The sequence below is a fragment of the Asterias amurensis genome, chromosome 12 (genome assembly GCF_032118995.1).
Source record: "Asterias amurensis chromosome 12, ASM3211899v1".
Taxonomy (NCBI): Eukaryota; Metazoa; Echinodermata; class Asteroidea; order Forcipulatida; family Asteriidae; genus Asterias; species Asterias amurensis.
In genome coordinates, this window is record NC_092659.1 from 13,744,653 (window position 1) to 13,765,835 (window position 21,183).

A 21,183-nucleotide genomic window follows, 5' to 3' on the forward strand; every position below is an offset into this window, starting at 1 on the left:
GTAAAGAGCATCAAACTCAAGTTCGGTAGTTAAGTCATCTGAGTGTGGGTTCGAATCCTGGTCATGACTTTTGTGTCCCTTGAGCAAGATGCTTTACTACAATTGCTTCTCTTCACCCTGGGGTATAAATAGGTACCTGCGAGGATAGAGGTTGATATTGTATAGGGAAAAGCAAGGAGTGCCACAGCAGCCCAGGGGTCGATTTCACAAAAAGTTAGGACTAGTCCTCTGAGATATTTCAAACTTAAGGGTAGTCCTAAGTTAGGACGAGTAACTCGTCTTAAAGGAACACGTTGCCTTGGATCGGACGAGTTGGTCTGTAAAAAGCGTTTGTAACCGTTTGATATAAAATGCATATGGGTAGAAAGATGTTTTAAAAGTAGAATACAATAATCCACACAAATTTGCCTCGAAATTGCGTGGTTTTCCTTTTACTCTGCGAACTAACACGGTCGGCCACTTATGGGAGTCAAAAATTTGACTCCCATAAATGGTCGACCGTGTTAGTCGACGAGGTAAAAGGAAAACCGTGCATTTTCGAGGCAAATTTGTGTGGATCATTGTATTCTACTTTTACAACACCTTTCTACCCATATGCATTTTATAACAAACGCTTACAAACGCTTTTCAAGACCAACTCGACCGATCCAAGGCAACGTGTTCCTTTAACTCGAGATAAGACCAGTCTTAACTCTTTGTGAAATCCACCCTGAGAAACTAATGCATTGATACAGTGATTGTAAAATGTCCTTTATAAGAACTAATTATTATTATGAAGATAATCACTTGAAGGCACTAAAGGTTCAGTGACATAATATTTCTTAATACTGACTGTGGTTGCGAAGACTGACTCCATAATGCCTGTAACAAGCTCCTGCTCATGGGGTAGAAGCATCGCCTTGCTGCTGGTGTTCTTGGTCCAACACTTGGCGCGAATGGATGGCATCAGACTGATGGCACTGCTGCCTAAAAACTGTAGACAGAAACAAACAAAATGACAAGTGATAGAGTGGCTCAGTATGCAATATCAGAGAGATTTCGCAAGCGTGGGGATACAGATACAGATACGGACATGATAACCGTATCGATTCACGTCAGCCGCAGTGTGATTTTGTTTTGCATAATATAGGTATGTGTCACTTGAGGGAGCTCGCATTCATCATGGGTGTTATTCCGACAAGCATGACAGACAGAGACCCAGTGTACACTGATGTGTGTAAGCATGTACACTCGGTACTTAAGTTCTGTGTAAAAACATCACAGCCATATTACTTGGGTGGGATTTGAACCCACGACCTTTGCCATTCTAGACCAGTGCCCGGTAGCAAGAGGCAGTTTGAATCATATGTGATAGCAGCGGGTACTGCAATGTTTTAATAGATGTTAAATTTGCATTGGGGATAAATGTACATAATACTTATGGCCTCCGTGCATTGGCTTCCAAGGCCCAATTTCATAGAGCTGCTTTAATAATAATAATAATAATAACCCGTTTTTATAAAGCGCTTTTCACACCCGGAGGGCATCCCAAAGCGCTTCACATTATTACCCCTGGTCACTGGGCCTTAAATCACTCCTTAAACCATCTCAGCTCCCTGGTGGGGAGTATGCAGCCTGTGCAACATTAATATGCGCTACTCAGCTAAATCAATCACAAGAACCATCTCTGCCCTCACAGGTACCCATTTACCCCTGGGTGGAGAGAAGCAATTATAGTTAAATGTCTTACTCAGGGACAAAAGTGTCACGACCGGGATTTGAACCCACACTCTGCTGAACAGAAGCACCAGAGCTTGAGTTCGGTGCTCTCATCCACTCAGCCACAACACCCATAAGCACAAAAAGCAGCTAAGCTCAACAAAACTGCTGGCCAAAATAAAGTTACAAGCCAAAGTAGTATACCACATGTACAATTTGTGACTGGTATCTTGCTTTATTTTGCTTAGCAAAAAATGTTTGAGTACTCTTTTCTGCTTAAGCAGCTCTTTGAAATTGTGCCCAGCCCTCCATTTCACAAAGAGTTACGATTGTTTTTAAATGCAGATCAATCCTACTTGCTAAGCAAAGTGTGTGTCACAATAGAAATCACTATGGTATTTATTGTCAACTCATCTTAAAATGAATCTTAGTGCTTTATAAAATGGACCCCTAGTCAAAGAGTGGAAATGTGTATTTTGTGAATATTCTCAACCATATACTATTGCATACTAAATCAATTATTTTTATAAGATGTTGAACTTACGTTTATAACCTCAGCAATTGCAGGTGTGACGTCAGAGTCTGATTTCAGCTCTTTAATATGATGGATTAAAGCTTCCACATCTGAGACAGGCTGTGTGAACCCTGACCTTGAAAGGGTCAAGGGTTGTCCAGGGGTCATAATCTGCAAAAGATTGAGGAAGCAACTCATCAACAGTAGTCGATTTACAGTGTTAGAGGGGCACACTGCCTTCTTATCTCTCAAAATTTTGCTGTCGGGTATTACTGCTTATACTTTTCTAAGAGTTGTCCGTCGCACAAAAAGACCTACACTGTGCTGTAATTTGTGAATAGTGACTAAACAATAATGAAATTTGCCTCAGTGAGTGAATGAGCCATTCTGGAACATATGGTGCACCATTTGGTGGAGTCAAATATTTGGTTTCTACAAAAAAGTTGTTCTGTCATGAAACAAGGTTTTCGAGGACTACTTATTTGAATCATTACATCGCATATTTTAAAATATCTTTTCAACCTTCTTCACGTCATAACAAAAGCTTTTTAAAGGCACTGGACACAATTGGTATATGTTAAAACTTACTTTGTAACGAGCAATGGAGGGCTGTTGATAGTATAAAACATAGGGAGAAACGGGTCACTCGGAAGAAGCGTAGTATTTAACATAGAAATAATTTCTCAATAAAATGTTTGAATTAAATTTGATTATGTCTACAGCTCGATGCATGAACAAGAAATGTCTACCCTTACCTTTGCCATCTTAGCGGAGGGCTGCTCTTTGATGTCCCGTCCTGAATTTCCGACAGGTCTCTTCCTGCCCTTCGTGTCCCCTTTGGAACTAGCAGGATCTGGAATATGACTGGTCTGCATTGGGGATTCTCCTGCAGCTCCTAAGGTCCACTGGTGGACTTCTCCTGGTCCACTTTGCCTCCCATGGATCAAGGAAGAAGAGCCTGACTTCTTGGATGCAGCAGCTCTCACGCTCGCACTGTGTAAGTCTTGAACAAGATCAACCTTTTCTTTTCCAGATCCATTTCTCAAGTCTTCGGCTACACTTGGCAGAAGTGTCTTTGTTGGATTGGTACTTTGAGTGAATGTACCTGTATCTGAGGTCTTGGTTTTATCGATCTTGTAGTCTGATAAGTTGGTTTTGGTTGCTTTTGATGACCAGGGTCTCTGGGCAGTTTGTGTCTCCATCCTCTGATGAGGCGGAGGATTTCTCGGTGAGAAACTGAACGCTGCATCTGAGGAGAAGGCATCACTGTTGTCCAATTGAGACTGAGACTTGCCTCTCATGGCTTCTTGATGATCAGTCAGCCTGGGGTTTGGATTTCCTTCTGGGTCAGTCTTGACTGTACCCTTAAGCGGTAGGCTTGGATCACCATGGCCTGTTTTTGGATCCCTGACTTTATTTTTCTTACCGCGATTGAAAAGATCATGTCTAGGATCTTTACGAGAGGCGATATTTCCCCAGACACTGCCGATGTTGGATTTTACCTGGATGGCCTTGGGTAGAGTTGCCTGCTGGTCTTGGGAATCGATCCGAGACATGGTCGTGAAAGTTGTTGGAGCTATCTGTTGGCTACCACCAGTTGGTTTCGGCGTTTGGTTGGTTCTCTTGTTGCTGTTGCATTTCTCTTTAGCTAGATCTTTAAAGGAGTTGGTATTATCACCAGGAGCTGGTGCAACGTCTTCTTGAGGTTGATTCCGACAAATTGAGCTGTTTTCACAAAGATTCTTTTCAATTCTAAAGTTCTCGGATAAAGGATTTTTCTCAACCGCCTTTGGCTCCCTGGAGTGAGGTTTTCCCTCACCAGTGCCTTGGTTCTCTTGTGTTGCTTTTGCTTTCTCTGAATCTGCATTAGTCAAATGATCAGAGTCCCTTGCCCTCGCTAAAGCTTCTGGCTCATGTATTGAGTCTTTCGTCTTTCGCAAAGAGCCGGATTTCTTGAAACCAGAAACCTTTTTAATTTCACAAGCTTGTATGAGAAGTGCCTGTCTTCTTTCTGACATGGTACTTGGTCCCACTGGTTGATTTAGAGAACCATGTTGGGTAGATGCAAAGTCTCTAGATGTTTCCATAAAAGAAGGGTCGCTGCATCCATCTACTCCTGGATCAATGCTCCTCTCGATAACTTCCATTTCTCCAGATCTCTTTCTGGAATTCTTTCTTCTCTTGGAAGACTTAAGAGTGGTCTCAGAGTTCTTTTCAACATCACTTTTTCGTTGAAGCAAAGTTGATGGAGTTGACAAACTAGATCCTGAAAGATTGGGATCCGTTGGTGCACAAGATCGACTTCTTGTACACCTTTTGGACTTGTTATTTTCCGAGTCTTCAGAAGTTTTAGATTGAACCGAGTTTTTAGACTCTGATGAATGTTTGGCTTTCTTCCTTCTAAACTTTCCAACTGACTTATCATCAACCACTTCATCAGCTGACTTCTGCTTAATTCGACTTCTCGTTTTGGGAGGATCATCATTATTAGTCTCTGTCCTTTTGGGTGTTTTTAACGTTTTCAAACTAGTGACTGAAGATTTCTCTCGTTTTTGCTCAGGTACATTATGGCTCTCTGGTTCATTTTGTCCACTCAAATCTACTTTTATTGATGTTTCAGGCATTTTCTCTACCGCAGCCTCATTCTTGGCACTTGGTTTTGCATGAATTTTCTTAAAACCGCGTTTCACAGAAGTTGGTATCTGTTCTTCAGCCTCCTTTGATTTTTCTTCATTGCCGACTTTATCCGATGTATTAGTTTCAGCCTCATCATATGTAGCACTTGGTGCGATGTTTGAGAGTCGCTGCCTCTGAAACCCGGATGTACTTGGTTGAGACTCTCCAAATTCAAACACCAGCTCTGAAGCCAGGGAGTGGAGTCTCGGACTAATGATCTCAGGAGCTAGGCTCATGCCAGGAGGACTGGTTGCAATAGTGAAAGATGCTGCAAGGCAACGAGACGCTGGCTGCCTCCTAGGAGTTGGGAGGTGCTGGGGTCTCACAGATAAGGCATCTCTAGGAGCTTCTGCATGAAAATTGCAGGGTGAAGGGATGAGGGGATTCCTCAAGGGGGAGATCATTGGACTGCGGTCACGGAGAGCAAAATCACTAAGTCTCTGAGGTGAGGTATCACTGAGTGGGGACAGGACATGGGGAATAGGAGGCTCCAAGAGTGGGGAAACAACCGGCGGGACTGGAGTTGGAAAGAGTGGAGAAATCATCCTTGGTCGGTTGACCACATCAACTGATACGACAACTCTCGGTGCTGATGGCTCGACAGTATCTTCATCTAAGTCTATTTCTGGGGATCCTGGCGAGGGTGGCAAGGGAGATAGTATTCTTGGAAGAGCAACAAGGGAATCAAATATATTTGGAGATGGACTGAGTGGAGAGACAAGAGGGCTTTGAGGGGCGGACGCCAGGGGTGAGAGGGGACTTGTCCTGTCCGACTCCTGGAAAGAAAGAGGAGAGACTGGGGAAACATGACCCGACATAGAGTTAATGCTCAAGACGTCTGTGGTCGGTGTGCTAGCTCTAGACGATTCTGCCTCCACGCAAACAACCTGGGAAGCATTGCTGTTGCAAGGTATTCCTTCTTGTGTGGAGGAAGAAGAATCCAATAAGAATCTTTCTAATTGACAAGCAGCTCTTGGGAGCAAAGAAGAGCTGATGCTTGCTTTATCTGAAGTATCTCTTGAGTCTTCTGGCGCCTGGTGGGCGACATCTTGCTCTGCTTCATCAAAGCTGATGTCACTTTCTCCTTCCTTGTTTACTGACCCTTCAACAATGCCACTCCTGCTGCCTCTTATCTCATTTTTATCAGCTGTTTGTTGCTGTATATTGTCTAGATCAGCATCCTCACCTCCGGTAATAGAGTTTGACTTGGTTCCACCTGATGCCTGTTCAGAGACTGCAAGACTTGGTTTCTTATCTTCCTTTCTATTTTCTTTGGTGTTTTGTTCGACTGATGCAGTGGCACCCTCTTCAGTTGTGAAGACAGCCTCAAGGTCAGAAACGCCTTGACAAACTATTTGATTGGTCTCAACATCTTCCATCATCTCATCTTTTCCCTCACTTTCTTCTTTTGTCAATACTGCATTACCTTCCTGAAGGTTGTGCTCTGATCGTGCATCAGCACTATCGACTTCTTCCAGGGTAAGTTCTTCTCTGCTAGCATTTGGGCTCAGCTCAATAGAAGTCCTCCTTTTGTTTGTCTCTGTAACTTGAGCCTCTTCACTCAACCCTGTTTCAGCTTCTTCCCCAGTGATTTGTTGCACTTGCTCATCCTCGGGATAATCTTCAGAAACTTGGCAACGAGTTTGGTTTAGTTCGGATCTATCTGGCCCAGCTTCGTCTCCAGTACCTTCACCTTCTACATTAAGAGTATTTTCAGTGAGAGCATCCACCTCAGATGTGGATTCAGAAGTCATGGTACCAAAGCATTTTGAGTCTTGTTTGTCATTTCCTGTGGTATGGAATGAGAGTTTAGGCTTCTTGAGAATTCGTTCCTCAACATCCAAAATGGTCCTCTTAGATGAACTTGGTTTTAGCTCAGGAGTCAAGCTTCTAGTATTTGTATCTTCACTACATGTCAGGCTCCTCTCTTCGATAGAACCTTTATGATCACCGTCAGTTCTCGGTTTTAAATCTTCAAGATAACTCCCTTCTCCTTGGGGTGATTTTTTAGTAATAGAGACATCTCCCAATGGCAAATCAGAGTCATATGAGGATGCCTCAGACTCCAGAGGGTCGATTCTCTCAAGAGATGATTTAGCTTCTGATGGTTGATGCATGTGAGAGTTGTCCTGCAGGTTCTGTTTGGACAAGTTGTCGCCAGTGCTGGAGCAGCTGTCCGACAATGACTCATCTCCACTTTTACAAAGTTCTTGAATTTTGTGGCTTGCTTTCAAAGTTGACCCGTCTGGTAATTTCAAGCCGTCTATGGTTTCAGGTTTAGCATCTGACTCCACTTGGTATGCCTCTGTCTCTGCAAATTTCGAAGTGGTTTCATTTTTCAAGGATTCACCCTGTCTGTCAATTTGTTGACTACCACAAGGCTCTTCCTGTATTCCTGTACTTTTATTATCAGAATTAACACCATCTGAAGCAGCTCTTGTTCTTCTCTGTGATGGAGTTTGGACAGACTCTCCCCAAGAGTTGTCTGATTTGTGGTCCACATCTCCTAAAGTGTTTTCGGATTTAAGAAGAGTACAATCATCTGCAGTAACATTTTCCTGTTTACCAAAAAGGCTCTTCGCCACTTTGGATTCTTTCGTAGAAACTGTTTCGCTGTTTCTTCTCAAGCGTAAGTTGTCTTTTTTTGACAAGATTTCAGGATTTTCAGACTTAGTTTTGAAGGCTGATTTTCTGACAGAGGATCTGGTCAATCGTTTTAATACTATTTCCTTTCTAGGTGGGCTTTCAAGGTGCTGCTTCTGAGATCTTGTGATTCTTCTAGGCATATCCTCAGCCTGTTTTCCAGATAGTGTGTCACCTGGAACAGACGACGATCGCAGGAAGGTTTTTGGAGAAATTTTTGGGGAAACACGTGGATGAACATTTGATAGCAGAGAGTCTTCTTCAGGTATTTCTTTTGTGACAGTTTTATTCACAGAAGCATCATCTGTGAGAGAAACAGAACGTAGGAGTTGTCGTGGAGAGTGCCTGTTCGGGGAACTTGCATCCAGGCATGTTGATAGCTCATTCTTTGCTTTTATGACGTCTGATGTAATCGAAGGAGTTTGAGAGCTAAGGTCAGTGTCTGAAATTGAATTGAATCTCAAAGCTCTCTTTTTGAGAGATTTGGCTGGGGATGGAGGAGCTGTCTCTGAGCATGATTCGGTTTCAGAATGAGATAAGCTCCTTGTGACAGGTCTTCTGCAAGGTTGTTGTGGATGTGACTCGGACAGTTCGGAAGATGTTTGAAGTTTCTCTGGATCATGTGCTGAAAATTTTATTTCATCACTCTTGGATTCTGCTCTGTCTGGAAGTACACTACTATCGCCTTGAGCAGGCGATGAGATCTTGTCAAGATGCGACTTCTCTCTCGTGTTATTAGATACTAGCGTTGAATCAGAGGAAACAGTAAGTTCCACGTTACCGAGCGAAGCAAGCATCTTGAGTTGGGATCGAGTCATTCTTTGATCTGGAGACAAGAGAAGCTTTTTCTGGGCTTTAAGCCCAGCATCTCCAAGTTTGTCATGGTCATTCTTAACTGGTGATAACAATTTTCCTTGAATCACTGGCGAGATTTTCAAACTACCAGCCGATAAGCTCTCCTGTTCTGGATTTTCCAAGGGTTTCTTTCCTGGACTGGCTTTACCGTCCTCATCATCAGAATCATCGGATAATGAACTCCCCATTGTGAAAACTTCAGGTTCCTGATTTCTTTTCTCAGAAGCCTTGCCGCTGACATTTGAAGAAGTATCACTCCTAGACTTGTCAACATCAGTAAGTTCTCTTTCGCTGTGTTTCTTTTGTGTTGCAAGTTCAACCCCTTCCAAGTCACAGTCCTTGGCATCTTGGCTAGATGTAGAGTGGTGATCCCTAAACTCTTCCTCCTCATCATCAGTAAGCAGCTCCTCTGATTCTAGCTTAGCCTCTATCAGGGACTCTTTCTTTGGCGTCGTGTTTGGTGTTGTCTGAAATATCTCATCAGGGTCCGGTTTGTCGGTAATCTCTCCTTCAGAATCCTCACACAGGTCGTCATAAACCTGAGATAACAATTTGGATCTTTCAAGAATCGCTTGCTGAGGCTCTTTGACTGCTTGACTTCTCCCATCGTCCTGAGTCTTCTCACCTCCTTCTTGGCTTTCCTCCTGTTGACAATTCACCTCCATCAGGTTGTTGATTTCATCAGCAACATCTGAGAAGGCATCATCGTCTCTTGCGTCATCCTCACTCATGTTACTACTCAAGTCGCTCAGAACCTTTAAAAAAGAATTAAGAGATTATCACTTTTATATTCAGTAGATTTTTGGTGTATCTTAGATATAATCTCCTTATGTGGTTTGGTTCTTTGGGAAAAAAATTGAGTTTTGATAACTTTAAAATTCTTTCTGACAGATCTAGATCTGACAAATTTAGAAGGGGTTTTGGTTTGTTACATGTTAAAAGAAAAATGCAGTGCATCAGCCTCTTTCAAGGCTTTGACCTGTGTTATGATCCTTTGGTAAAAGTCATTATATAACACATGCAAAACATGATGTACGTGCACAGGAGGAATTTTTTACAGAAATTTAATTCACAACTCAAAGGCTCATTTCCTTTTACCAAGGGCATTTTGGAAATCGCTGTGGCCATTTGTGTAAAGTGAGCGTGGCTACAGCAGAATTTCATCACACTAATAAGAAATTGCAGGAGATGTTTAAGTTTGTTAACACACTTGGTTGAGCAGAGTAAAAAAAGAGCAGGTAACAATAATGTGTAGATAGTCTCTTATCAGACTTGCTGTTCAGAAAAGAGCCATGGTTGGTTCTCAGAAGAAAAAAATCGAAGAATCACATCCCTGAAAACTAGGTTTGATTCAGAGAGGAACAAGGATGGGTTCTGAGAAAAATTTGGGTTGGTTCTGAGAGGGGACCAGGGTTAGTTCTGAGAAAAACCAGAGTTGAAATGTGGTTAGAGATTTCTGTTGAACCTTGAATGTCTTTGACTGCATATTGTTTGTTTCAGCACGGGCAATACTTTACAGCATCTAAAACTAAAGCTAGTACCTCATCATGTACAGATGGCTGGGGCGAAGGTGGAAGAGGAGACATACAGTTCACCATCTCACTCGTTGAGAACCTCTCAAATATCTTGTGGCATGCATCCTCCTGTAGTGGAGGTCTTCTTCTCTCTTCAGTATGCTCAGCCTCCTCTGGTGGCAAATCTTGTTTTGGCGGAGAGGAGGAGGTATTCTGAGGTTGGGAGAAGACCTCATCAACTGTCTCAAAATCAGTTTCTGGAACAAGAGGACCAAAATTATTAGAATTATTATAGCTCTTTTATAGTGCACTTGATAATAACGTCAACAACTGCCATTGGACCAATATCATCTCTTGAAACTTTCTCAGCTCAAAGGTGAGTATACAGCCCTGAGCTGCCATGATGCTTAAATAAACATCACTGATGTAGTATGTTCTAATCGCAACATTAATATTATGAATAATAATAATATCGGAGTCTTATATAGCGCACATATCTACCAACTAGGTACTCAAGGCGCTCAGATACATTTATACAGAAAGTTATTGAACATGTTGAAAGTTATGAATTCTGAGACCCAATTATGTAGCACCTTATAAGGGTTTACAATGTGCTACAGCGCATTAATTAGCCACAGCCAGGAACACCGGGGCGAACCCCTTCTCCTTACGATACAGGCACTGTGTTCTTTTACATGCGTTACACAACACATGGGACCAGTGCTTTTACGTTCCATCCAAAGGACAAAGCAATGGTAAAGTGTCTTTCTTAAGGACACAAGTGTCGTGACTGGGGATTTGGACCCACACTCTGCTGAACAGAAACACCAGAGTTTGAATTCGGTGCTCTTTACCGCTCGGCCACGACCCTTCCACATAATACTGATTTTTTGATATTGGAATAAACAAATAATACCTTTTCATAGCTCAATTAGGAAAAAATCTTCTGATTTTGTTCTCTCGTGAATTGTTTGTTTTTGTTTTTTTTAAGTACCAAATGTTTCTTTTATATGAGAGGTAGAAGCAAATTTATTTGGTACCAAATAGGTAGAGTTCACATACTGCTCAGGAAAACCAGGAAAATCGGGGCAAACCCCCTTCTCTTTTCAATTGTGCAATGGGTTCTTGTACGTGCTTGATATGACGCACAGGACCAACAGCTTTATGTTCCATCCAAAGGACGAAGCATCATGGTTAAGTGTCTTGCTTAAGGACAAAGGTTCACGACTGGGACTCGAACCCACACTCTCAGAAGCACAATAGTTTGAATCCGGTGCTCTTAACTGCTAAGCCCTGACACACCACTAATCTAAATCACTAATCTAACATCAAAATTCACAAAAGTTCAATACGTTTGACCTACCTTCATTTGATGTTCCTTCATGCCTGTCTGCCTTTCCACCTAGCAGAGATTTAGGAATTCTCGGAACAGAGAAACCAGCGTCACGGAGGATTTGGACGAGTTCAGATATCTTGTTCTATTTGAAAGAGAAGTTACATATTTAGAGAAAGGAAGACAAAGTGTCAGAGTAACTTACATACATAGCTTCATCTCTCTGTTATTTTATACCGTATGTAATGAATCATTTTTTACACTGCTATGTCTGTACATTTCTTGTCCTTTACCCTTTTTCGGTGACCAATCAATATCATCCACTGAGATTTGAATGATAAAATTTGTCAGCATGCAATAAAATATCATGCAGTGAATGCATCTACACAGTACACAGTCAACCCTCCTACCGTCTAACCATTCAAAAGGTGGTGGCATTTTTTTAGATATCTGCAAAAAATCCGGAACAAATATGGCCACGCAGGAAGAATAATCCCTGATAGGACCACACAATCTGAGAAATAAAACTGACAGTAGCGCTTCCTAAAATTCTAACTGTAGGGCATAAACACTGATATCTTTAAAGTCAAATGCTTTCTCAAAACGCTTTAAACTTACGAAAGCTGCTGAACTTCTGACCAAGTAAGTTTTGATTGGCACTAATTTTATGAGTGATTACCACTTGTGTATATTTCTTTCTAACAATGAACTTTGACCTCTTACCTTTGCCTTTCGATTTATTTTCACTAGAGATGATTCTCGGTTCTTGGTTGCCGTTAACTCCTTTCTGCATTTGGCCAAATCCTCTGAGTGGAAAAAAAAATACAAAAATATAAAAATTAAAAAATCCTCAGTAACAAATTCTCCTTTTTACTTTTTTTTTAAATGGAAAAGATAGAGCTTTATAAAAATGGCCTTTGTGCTCAGCCCTACACGTAAGTGTTTTTCATGTGAAAGCATGGTCGACAAATATCACAATTGGTAAGGAGGGGGCAGTGGGAAGAGGGGGGTACATTCAACTAAAGTGGCCGACAGTAAGGAAAGAGTTAAAGGATAATCTTACCTTTGTAAGCAGATGCTTTCTTTTCCCTGCAACAACATGGAGAGAGAAAAATAAACAAATAATGTATAATAACACTAAGGATTATGGGTTACAGTATATACTGTATGTAGCTATATGTAGCTATTGTTTCTTAAGCCAACATCCAATGAGGTGCTTTTCCCAATAAACCCGATCCTTTTCACAATGTCTGAATATTCCATTTCATTTTAATTTATTCTGGCTGTGAATCCATGGGCTCTCACAAAGCGATCTTAATCACTGTACTAGGCAAGAACCAAATGGAGAGAAGACGAGGAAGGAAGTTTCAGTTTGAGATATTGGAGGTAAACCCTCCAATATATTATTCCAGGGAACACCCACTCAGTCACTAAAACACCCGATCCACACAGTGCCCCAGTTGGATTCGAACCGTGTCCTAGAGGTGGTCCCATAGTTCATTGCCAGACTGTTGTTTTGAATGATATACTATACCAGCCTACTCTACTATACTACATGTATATCAAAACAAAGTCAACCCTCCTACTGTCTGAACATTCAACATGTTCAATATCACCCAGTTTTGTTATTAATACACTATTTGCATCGGCGCAAACGTAGAGTGACTCATGTCTTATCAGTCACGAGTCTGGCATGTCCACAGCTGGACGTTCTGTAGATCCATCTCAGTGTGAGACAATTTGAACCGCGGGAAATCAAAGTTGTTGAATTCAACAGTTACCTAGAGTATCATTTTGGTATTTTGAGTTCTCAATCTATGTATTTAGAGGGTGTATTTGTGCTTTATTTCTGCTATGGTGCACTAAGTTTTGAGATTTTCCAATAAAGTCATGAATTTGAAAAGCGTGTGACACACTGAATACACAGTATGTCTGTCAATTATTGCTCACCGCGGCGGGGCGGTTCGCCGAGTTATTTCAAATGCATACCAAGAACCAACTCCTGTTTTGTGGTCTAGATTTTCGGTTTAAGGCTCGATATTCCATGCATGTATTTTGTCAGTAATGTTGCAGTGGCAACCCCAGGGCGCGGTTGCGTGAACAACACTAGTCATGCCCGAGTGATCGCGTTCAAAAGCCACTAAGCCCGGCTTTCAATAATCCTTTACCCTCTTTCATATAAAGAACCATAGGACTCTAGCTTTCTTGAAGAATGCAACCCTGTTTGGAACCGTATAGGCATCGCTTTTAAAGCTTTATTTGTCCTTGGTACAGATCTCGCCTTTGGCATATTGAGCCTAGCTCAAACGCAGTAAAATCATCCATGATGAGTGACCAAATACATGAAGTCATAGAAGAACATGAAGGGGCTTACGGTGCCGTCGGGAATCGTCTTCAAAGATTATTCCAGTGCCTCTGCACCTCCTACAAGATTTCTAATAGATGCTTTGAAAGCTTGATAGAAGATGGATGGGACGATTCAGCGCAGTTTCAAGACATGAGTGTAGAGTGGAGAAACCATGTGCTGGCCTTAGCTCCAAATGAGGGTCAAAAAAGAAGTCTGGAGATGATGCTGCTTAGAGTTGATGCCGGCCCTCTCGATACAGCAATTCCTAAAGCTAAGAAGGCAAAGCATGATGAACAGCCGCCCCCAGAAACCACTTAAGCTGCTACGGCTAGCAACGTTTCAAGACATGAGTGCAGAGTGGAGAAACCATGTGCTGGCCTTAGCTCCAAATGGGGGTCAAAACAGAAATCTGGAGATGATACTGCTTAGAGTTGATGCCGGTCCTCTCGATACAGCAATTCCTAAAGCTAAGAAGGCAATCATGATGAACAGCCGCCTCCGGAAACCACTAAAGCCGCTACGGCTAGCAACATTTCAGCACCTTCCGCGTGTTCGGTCAAACCGACATCGCAGGTTACCAGATTTTTGAAAGCACTTAAACTAAAATACATATATCAATTAACAATTTAATACGTTGATTATTTATAAAAAAAGGCTTTCACACATTAGGTTCCAAGTATTCCTGCCAAGCGAAGGGCTCTATGTTGGTCAAATGTTAAAGAAATTTGATAATTTGCAAAAAAGAAAGAAAAAAACAGTTGTTAATTTTAGTACACAACTAATGGTCTGATATTGATATAGGTCAAGTCTGCATTGGATGTGCACAGAACGAGAAGGTTTGAGCTGCTGCAGGTTTGCACAGAAACTGGATACAACCGCAATATGGCATTTGTCTGGTCCCTTTTAAGAAAGTACGTTGATGAATTTGCGCCGCTGACGTCGGAAGACACCAAGGAGAAGCAGCTGTACATCAATCTCTTGTCTGAGTGCACTAAGCCTGCGAACTGGATACAACCGCAATGTGGCGTTGTCATGTCCCTTCTAAGAAAGTACGTGGATGAATTCGCGTCGCTGATGTCAGAAGACAACAAGGAGAAGCAGCTGTATGTCAATCTCTTGTCTGAGTGCAATAATAAGCACTAAAACTGAAGGGGTAGCCATGTATACAAATTGCTAACGGGGGAGGATTCAGGGGGAAGCGCCTTAGATTCGCACGTAAGCATCTGGGTTTAGGATGCAGGGTACGTGGATTTAGTCAAACGCCTTCTCAAAACTCACTTGTCAAAGTCTTTCTAATTTTGTTTGTTTTTCTATTTTTGACTTTGTCCAGCGCATTGGGACTCCGTGTGTAATGCGCTTTATAAGAATGGTTTATTATTATTACTTGAATCTGCTACACGATGCGGTCACCGGGATAGGCTCAAGTACCCCATCGGCTGATCTGGCAGGCGTCTTTATCGTGTGTTGAACACAAACTTTAGAGCCGAGAGGGTTTTTCCATCGCAGCCGGACCCCGGGTTGGTGTAGCTAAGGGGGCGTAACTTGTGAAGGATGGGTGAGATATGGGGGAAGTATTGGGGTGTTGATAGCCGTATCATGTTGGAGTACAGGGGTTAGGAGGCAAATCGCTTATGCAAATAGTTTACTACGTTACTTCAGAGGGAGCCGTTTCTCACAACGTTTTATACTATCAACAGCTCCCCATTACTCGTTACCAAGTAAGGTTTTATGCTAATAATTATTTTGAGTAATTACCAATAGTGTCTTTAATGCTTTTCATTTTGCTGCTAAGCGCTTTGAGGGATGTTTTATTCATATTGCGCTATATAAACACTGTTTTATGACAACAAAACAACTTACATTTGCTTGCATTTCTCCGCTGTCTTCTTTTGCTTCACAACAGTATCCAACTCAATTTCCATCTCCTCTAACCTACTCTCAAACTGAACACAAAGGGCCTGAAAAAAAAAACAATTAAATTAACATACAGGTGAAAGTCATTGCTGAATAAAAAGGGTCCGACACTAGAATCTACATCTGCTCTAGGAAAACAACTTAATGGTTGCTACACCCCAGAATGCTACGCCAGGTGCTTGATGTCCAGAGGGAAGAACACACATCCAATAAACATTTGCGAGTTAGATTTGAATACTGTCTGGTACAATGACTAGCTAAATGACAAAGTCACCATTTAAATTTGAATTCCTCAGCTTACAAAGACAATGTCACATGAGGTGTCGTGGCCGAGCGGTTAAGAGCACCGAATTCAAGCTCTGCTGATTCTGTTCAGCAGTGTGTGGGTTCGAATTCCGGTCGTGACACTTGTGTCCCTGAGCAAGACACTTAACTATTATTGCTTCTCTCCACCCAGGGGTAAATGGGGACCTGTGAGGGCAGAGATGGTTCTTGTGATTGATTTAGCCGAGTAGCGCATTTGTTGCACGAGGCTGTATACTCCCCAGGGAGCTGAGATGGTTTAAGGAGTGAATTAAGGCCCAGTGACCAGGGGTAATAATTTGAAGCGCTTTGAGACACCCATTCGGGAGTGAAAAAGCGCTAAATAAACTCAAAATATTATTCGGGGCAAGCTTTTGTATAGCACCCTCCAGATGAGCAGACCCTGGTACCATTGTGCCATACACATTCATTCAGAATTGTGTATGGGTGTTGTTCAACACCTCTTACATAACTACACAAAAGCTTGCCCCTAATCATTTGACATAGCAACTGATCATTCACTTGTGATCACACGTCATTGTACCAGTCATTATTCAAATCAAACTTGCAAATGGCTTATTCAGGGCCCAATTTCATAGAGCTGCTAAGCACAAAAATTTGCTTAGCATGATAAAAACAGGATTACCAACCAAATTTCCACGCGATTTTCAGGATAAGCAAACAACAGCTGAATACCAGTAACAAGAAAAATGCAACAAATGGAATTTTTGTTGGTAATCCTGTTTTTATCAAGGAAGAAATTTCATGCTAAGCAAATTTTTGTGCTGAGCAGCTCTATGAAATTGGGCCCTGATCTTTATCCTGGGTTCCCTTTGAACTTTTGGGAACAGTACGCTCATTGAAGGAGAAGATAAAAAAAGCAAAATATCTGTACTTCTTGAAAAAATCACAGCTATCCCCCCCCCACCCCAAGTAGACATAAAAAAATTCAATTACAACAGAAACACCTTTTCTTAAAGCCATTGGACCCTTTCGGTAAACAGTGTTGTCCAAGGCCCACACTTTGTGTACCACAACTTCTATATCAAATAACAAACCTGTGAAAATTTAGGCTCAATCGGTCATCGGAGTCGGGAGAAAACCACGGAAAAACCCACCCTTGTTTCCGCGCGTTTCGCCGTGTCATGACATGTGTTTAAAATAAATCCGTAATTCTCGTTAACGAGAATTTGTATTGTTTTGCTGTTTTCTCAAAAAGTAAAGCATTTCATGGAATAATATTTCAAGAGAAGTCTTTCACCATTGCCTTCTGTAAACCCTGTAAGTTATTTGTAAATCTGTGAACTTTTATTTTTTTTTCTGAACCGAAAGGGTCCAATGGCTTTAACATCACATCTAGAGGTGTATCAAAGGTCTCAGTATGTTTTCCTGCAAAGTATGTGGAGCTACGATTTGAAGTATGAGACCTGATCCTTTATAGCGCAATGCAATTGGTTGACAAGTTGCTGTGTCGCAACATGCTGCTAATCAAACCAGGAACACTGGGGTGAACCCTTTTTCTTTATGAGTGCAGTTTTTTTTACGAGCATTACACAACACACGGGATCAACAGCTTTATGTCCCATCCGAAGGAAGTAGCAATGATGATACAGTGTCATGACCAGGACTCGAACCCACACTGTGATGAACAGAAAACACCAGAGCTCGAGTCTGGTGTTGTTATCCACTCGTCACGACGCGCCAATTTTACCGACTCTTACCTCGCTTCCATTCAGTTTATCCTCCGTCTCACTCAGCCTCCTCTTGCAATCCTCATATTCTTTCAAAAACTTATTTTTGTCCTGCGGAAGAGAAAACAAAATTCCCAAATAAAAATTATGTTCTCAAATTACTGAACATTGTCAAACCTCACAGCCTAACATTGGAATAAATTTTGTTTTAAATTACTGCATGTATGAGAAAGATTTCTGCAGTAATAATAACAATATTAATAATATCAAAGTCTTATATAGCGCACGTATCTACCAACAATGTACTCAAGGCGCTTAGTATATATATTTACAGGGTGTATACAGAAAGAGAGGTTGAAGTGATGAATTCTGGGACCCATTTATGTGGCACCTTATGGGTTTACAAGGTGCTATGGCGCATTCAGCAGCCACAGCCAGGAACACCCGGGCGAACCTCTTCTCTTTACGATAAGTGCACTGGGTTCTTTTACATTCGTTGCACAACACATGGGACCACAGCTTTACGTACCATCCAAAGGACGAAGCAATGGTTAAGTGTCTTGTTTAAAGACAAAAATAATAATAATAATAATAACAACCGCATTTCTATAGCACCTAACACCTCGCCAATAGCCCATAAGGATGTCCCAATGCGTATTATCAGCGCACAAATGATTAACAAGTAACAACAAGAATAAGACCCCACTGAACATGAACTAATTGACTTTTCAGAAGTTATAAGTTGATTTACGTACACATTTCCAGGGAACAATCTCCTTCAGTGTGACAGTCAGCTGCTCTTCCAAAACCTTGCAGTCTCTAAAGAAAAGAAAATTAGAATAAATTACCATTTTTATGAAGCGCTTTATAACCACCTGGATACAGGTATGAAGTGCTTTTGTTTGAACTAACATTGTTTGTTTTCTCGAATACGACTACATTTCAGAGGGAAATATTACGGAGGCGAGTATGTCCATGCAGGAAGAATAACCCCTAATATGAATACACAATCGGAGATTCAAATCTGTGGCCATAAGAACTGCTATCTTGTTACATAACCACATTACTTCGAAGTGAAATATTTCTCAAAATGCTTTATACTATCAAAAGCTGTTGCCTGCTTCTGAAATGTTTTTATTGTCATTAAATTTAAAGGCACTAGACACTATTAGTAATTGTCAAAGACCAGTCTTCTTACATTGTATCTCAACATATGCATAAAATAACAAACCTGTGAAAATTTGAGCTCAATTGGTCGTCGAAATTGCGAGATAATAATGAAAGAAAAAACACCATTGTCACATGAAGTTTTGTGCTTTCAGATGCTTGATTTTGAGACCTCAAAATCTAATTCTGTGGTGACAAAATCAAGTTCGCAGAAAATTACTTCTTTCTCGAAATCTACCTTACTTCAGAGGGGGCCTCACAATGTTTTATACTATCAACCGCTCCCTATTACTCGTTACCAAGTAAGGTTTTATGCTAACAATTATTTTGAGTAATTACCAATAGTGTCCACTGCCTTTAAAGTGTTTTGCTAGCTGAGCTGAACTCGTTTCAAACTTTACACAGAGTAATATTCTTAATATGACTTCACAGTTTTGAAACTAATACGTGTACTTTCTCTTCTACTTTTAACAAGCTTCCTCACCCTTTCGAGGAAGCCAACTTTATGGTGACATCGTGGAGTTTCTTTTGCTGTTGATCAAACTGTGTTTACCAGTCAAGGAAATGAGATTTGAAAAGAGAAAATAACCCAGAAAACTCTCTGCTAAACTACAGAGTGCAGACATGACAGAGTTTGTTCAGTAAAAAAAAAAACAGACTGGGGGAAAATACCGAAACAATGAACAGTTCAATCTGTGCAGTGAGTCAAACCAGAGAGATTGTTGTTTCTAGCTGTGTTTTTTTTTTTTTTTTTTTTTGAGAAAAGCAAATGCAGTAAAAACATGAATGAAAGTGTAAAAAGAGACTGAGATATGACATGTTATATTCACATCCATACATATGCTTTTGAAACTTTAAAATGGAGAAAATGCCCTAAATTTAGTGAGAAATTGTCTGAACAACTTAACACCACAGAGGCGTGGACATTGAGAGACCCATTTGAATAGCAACTTGGGAAGTTTCACAAAGTGATGCAGTGACAACTGAAGACTGCTGCAAGTTCTTAAGAAGTAAAAGGATATCTTGACATTTACTGTTGTACTTCTTGATGAGAGAGCTGCAAGGAAAAAGATGAAAACAAAAATGAAAATAAATTAGTTTAGTTCATTGTTTTGTTTTTTTGTTTTGGTGTTTTGTCGTATAATAATCACACACTCCACCATTGTCCACTTATGCTAATGGTCTGGTTTTAAAACAAGAAGTAACATTAACGATGTCAACATTAGGCCTGGGTGATTCGTGAAATTTACTTCTTGACTAGTCCCTCTTCAAATAATTGTTACTTTGACACTAGATGCATTCTGGCATATAATAATAATAACCAGTTTTTATATAGCGCTTTTCACTCCTGGAGGGCGTCTCAAAGCACTTACATAATTATTACCCCTGGTCATGGGGCCTTAAATCATTTCTTAAACCATCTCAGCTCCCTGGGAGTTGAGTATACAGCCTGTGCAACAATTATATGCGTTCCTCGGCTAAACCAATCACAAGAACCATCTCTGCCCTCACAGGTAATAATAATAACATTAACCCATTTTATATAGTGCTTTTCACACCTGGAGGGCATCTCAAAGCGCTTCCAACATTATTACCCCTGGTCACGGGGCTTTAGTTCATTCCTTAAACCATCTCAGCTCCCTGGGGAGTATACATAGTATACAGCCTGTGCGACAATTATATGCGCTACTCGGCTAAACCAATCACAAGAACCATCTCTGCCCTCACAGGTACCCATTTACCCCGTGGTGGAGAGAAGCAATTGTAGTTAAGTGTGTTGCTCAGGGGCACAAGTGTCACGACCGGGATTCGAATCCACACTCTGCTGAACGGAAGCACCAGAGCTTGAGTTTGATGCTCTTATCAACTTGGCCACAATACCCTGTTTGCCGCAGGCACAATACAGTAAAATGCACGCTGAAAGGATTGAGGGATTGCGTCACTGATGTCTGATTGTGTTTTGTAAGTAAAGTATGCTGTCAGGAATAGTCACCAGCAACACAATTGGTTCACCAAACAGTAGTCGCGACATAATAATTTTGTGCTTCTAGCTACTTTTTGAGCTTGATGAAATCAGGCCAAGCTGAAGGACCCCCAAAAATAGAACTAATAACAAAGAATACAAATAAAAAAAGAGAAAATCTTTAATTCTCCACAAACAACTTAACAATCCCATTGGACTTACTCTGTTAGAGAAATCTTTTTTTTCAGAGCCGTGTAAATTGTCTGTTCCTTCTTCCGTTTCTGTAGTTCCTGGGGGAAAAGCAGTGCACCAAACAAATGATTACTTGTGAAAAGATTTTTTAACATCCATCCCAGAACTGGATCTTTACTTGTCTACCCACTCAAAACCAAAGTTAGACAATGGTAAATGATACTGAATAGTCAGACAGTAGGAGGATCGACTGTGTACTGTGCAGTGCATTATTGCAGGCTGGACATTCAAAACCAAGAAGTGGATGATATTGAATGGTCAGCGATACAACAGTAGGAGGGTTGACTGTGGATGTACTGCGTAGATGCACATT

General features: G+C 41.1%; 1 protein-coding gene and 1 pseudogene across 2 annotated transcripts in view; one reads left to right on the forward strand and one right to left on the reverse strand.

The window, feature by feature from the left end:
* Positions 1-21,183, reverse strand: part of LOC139945227 (uncharacterized) — a 32,084-nt gene that overhangs the window by 8,981 nt on the left and 1,920 nt on the right. For both annotated transcript variants that reach the window (XM_071942537.1, XM_071942536.1), the window contains exons 3-15: positions 20,841-20,908; positions 19,677-19,712; positions 19,140-19,199; positions 18,244-18,307; positions 17,519-17,599; positions 15,441-15,538; positions 12,297-12,322; positions 11,957-12,039; positions 11,264-11,378; positions 9,928-10,157; positions 2,968-9,141; positions 2,243-2,383; positions 833-973 (exon numbers count right to left, since the gene is read on the reverse strand). In XM_071942537.1, the coding sequence (XP_071798638.1) occupies positions 833-973; positions 2,243-2,383; positions 2,968-9,141; positions 9,928-10,157; positions 11,264-11,378; positions 11,957-12,039; positions 12,297-12,322; positions 15,441-15,538; positions 17,519-17,599; positions 18,244-18,307; positions 19,140-19,199; positions 19,677-19,712; positions 20,841-20,908 (7,317 nt within the window). The remainder of the gene's footprint in view (positions 1-832; positions 974-2,242; positions 2,384-2,967; positions 9,142-9,927; positions 10,158-11,263; positions 11,379-11,956; positions 12,040-12,296; positions 12,323-15,440; positions 15,539-17,518; positions 17,600-18,243; positions 18,308-19,139; positions 19,200-19,676; positions 19,713-20,840; positions 20,909-21,183) is intronic.
* LOC139945322 (uncharacterized) lies at positions 13,560-15,048 on the forward strand (annotated as a pseudogene).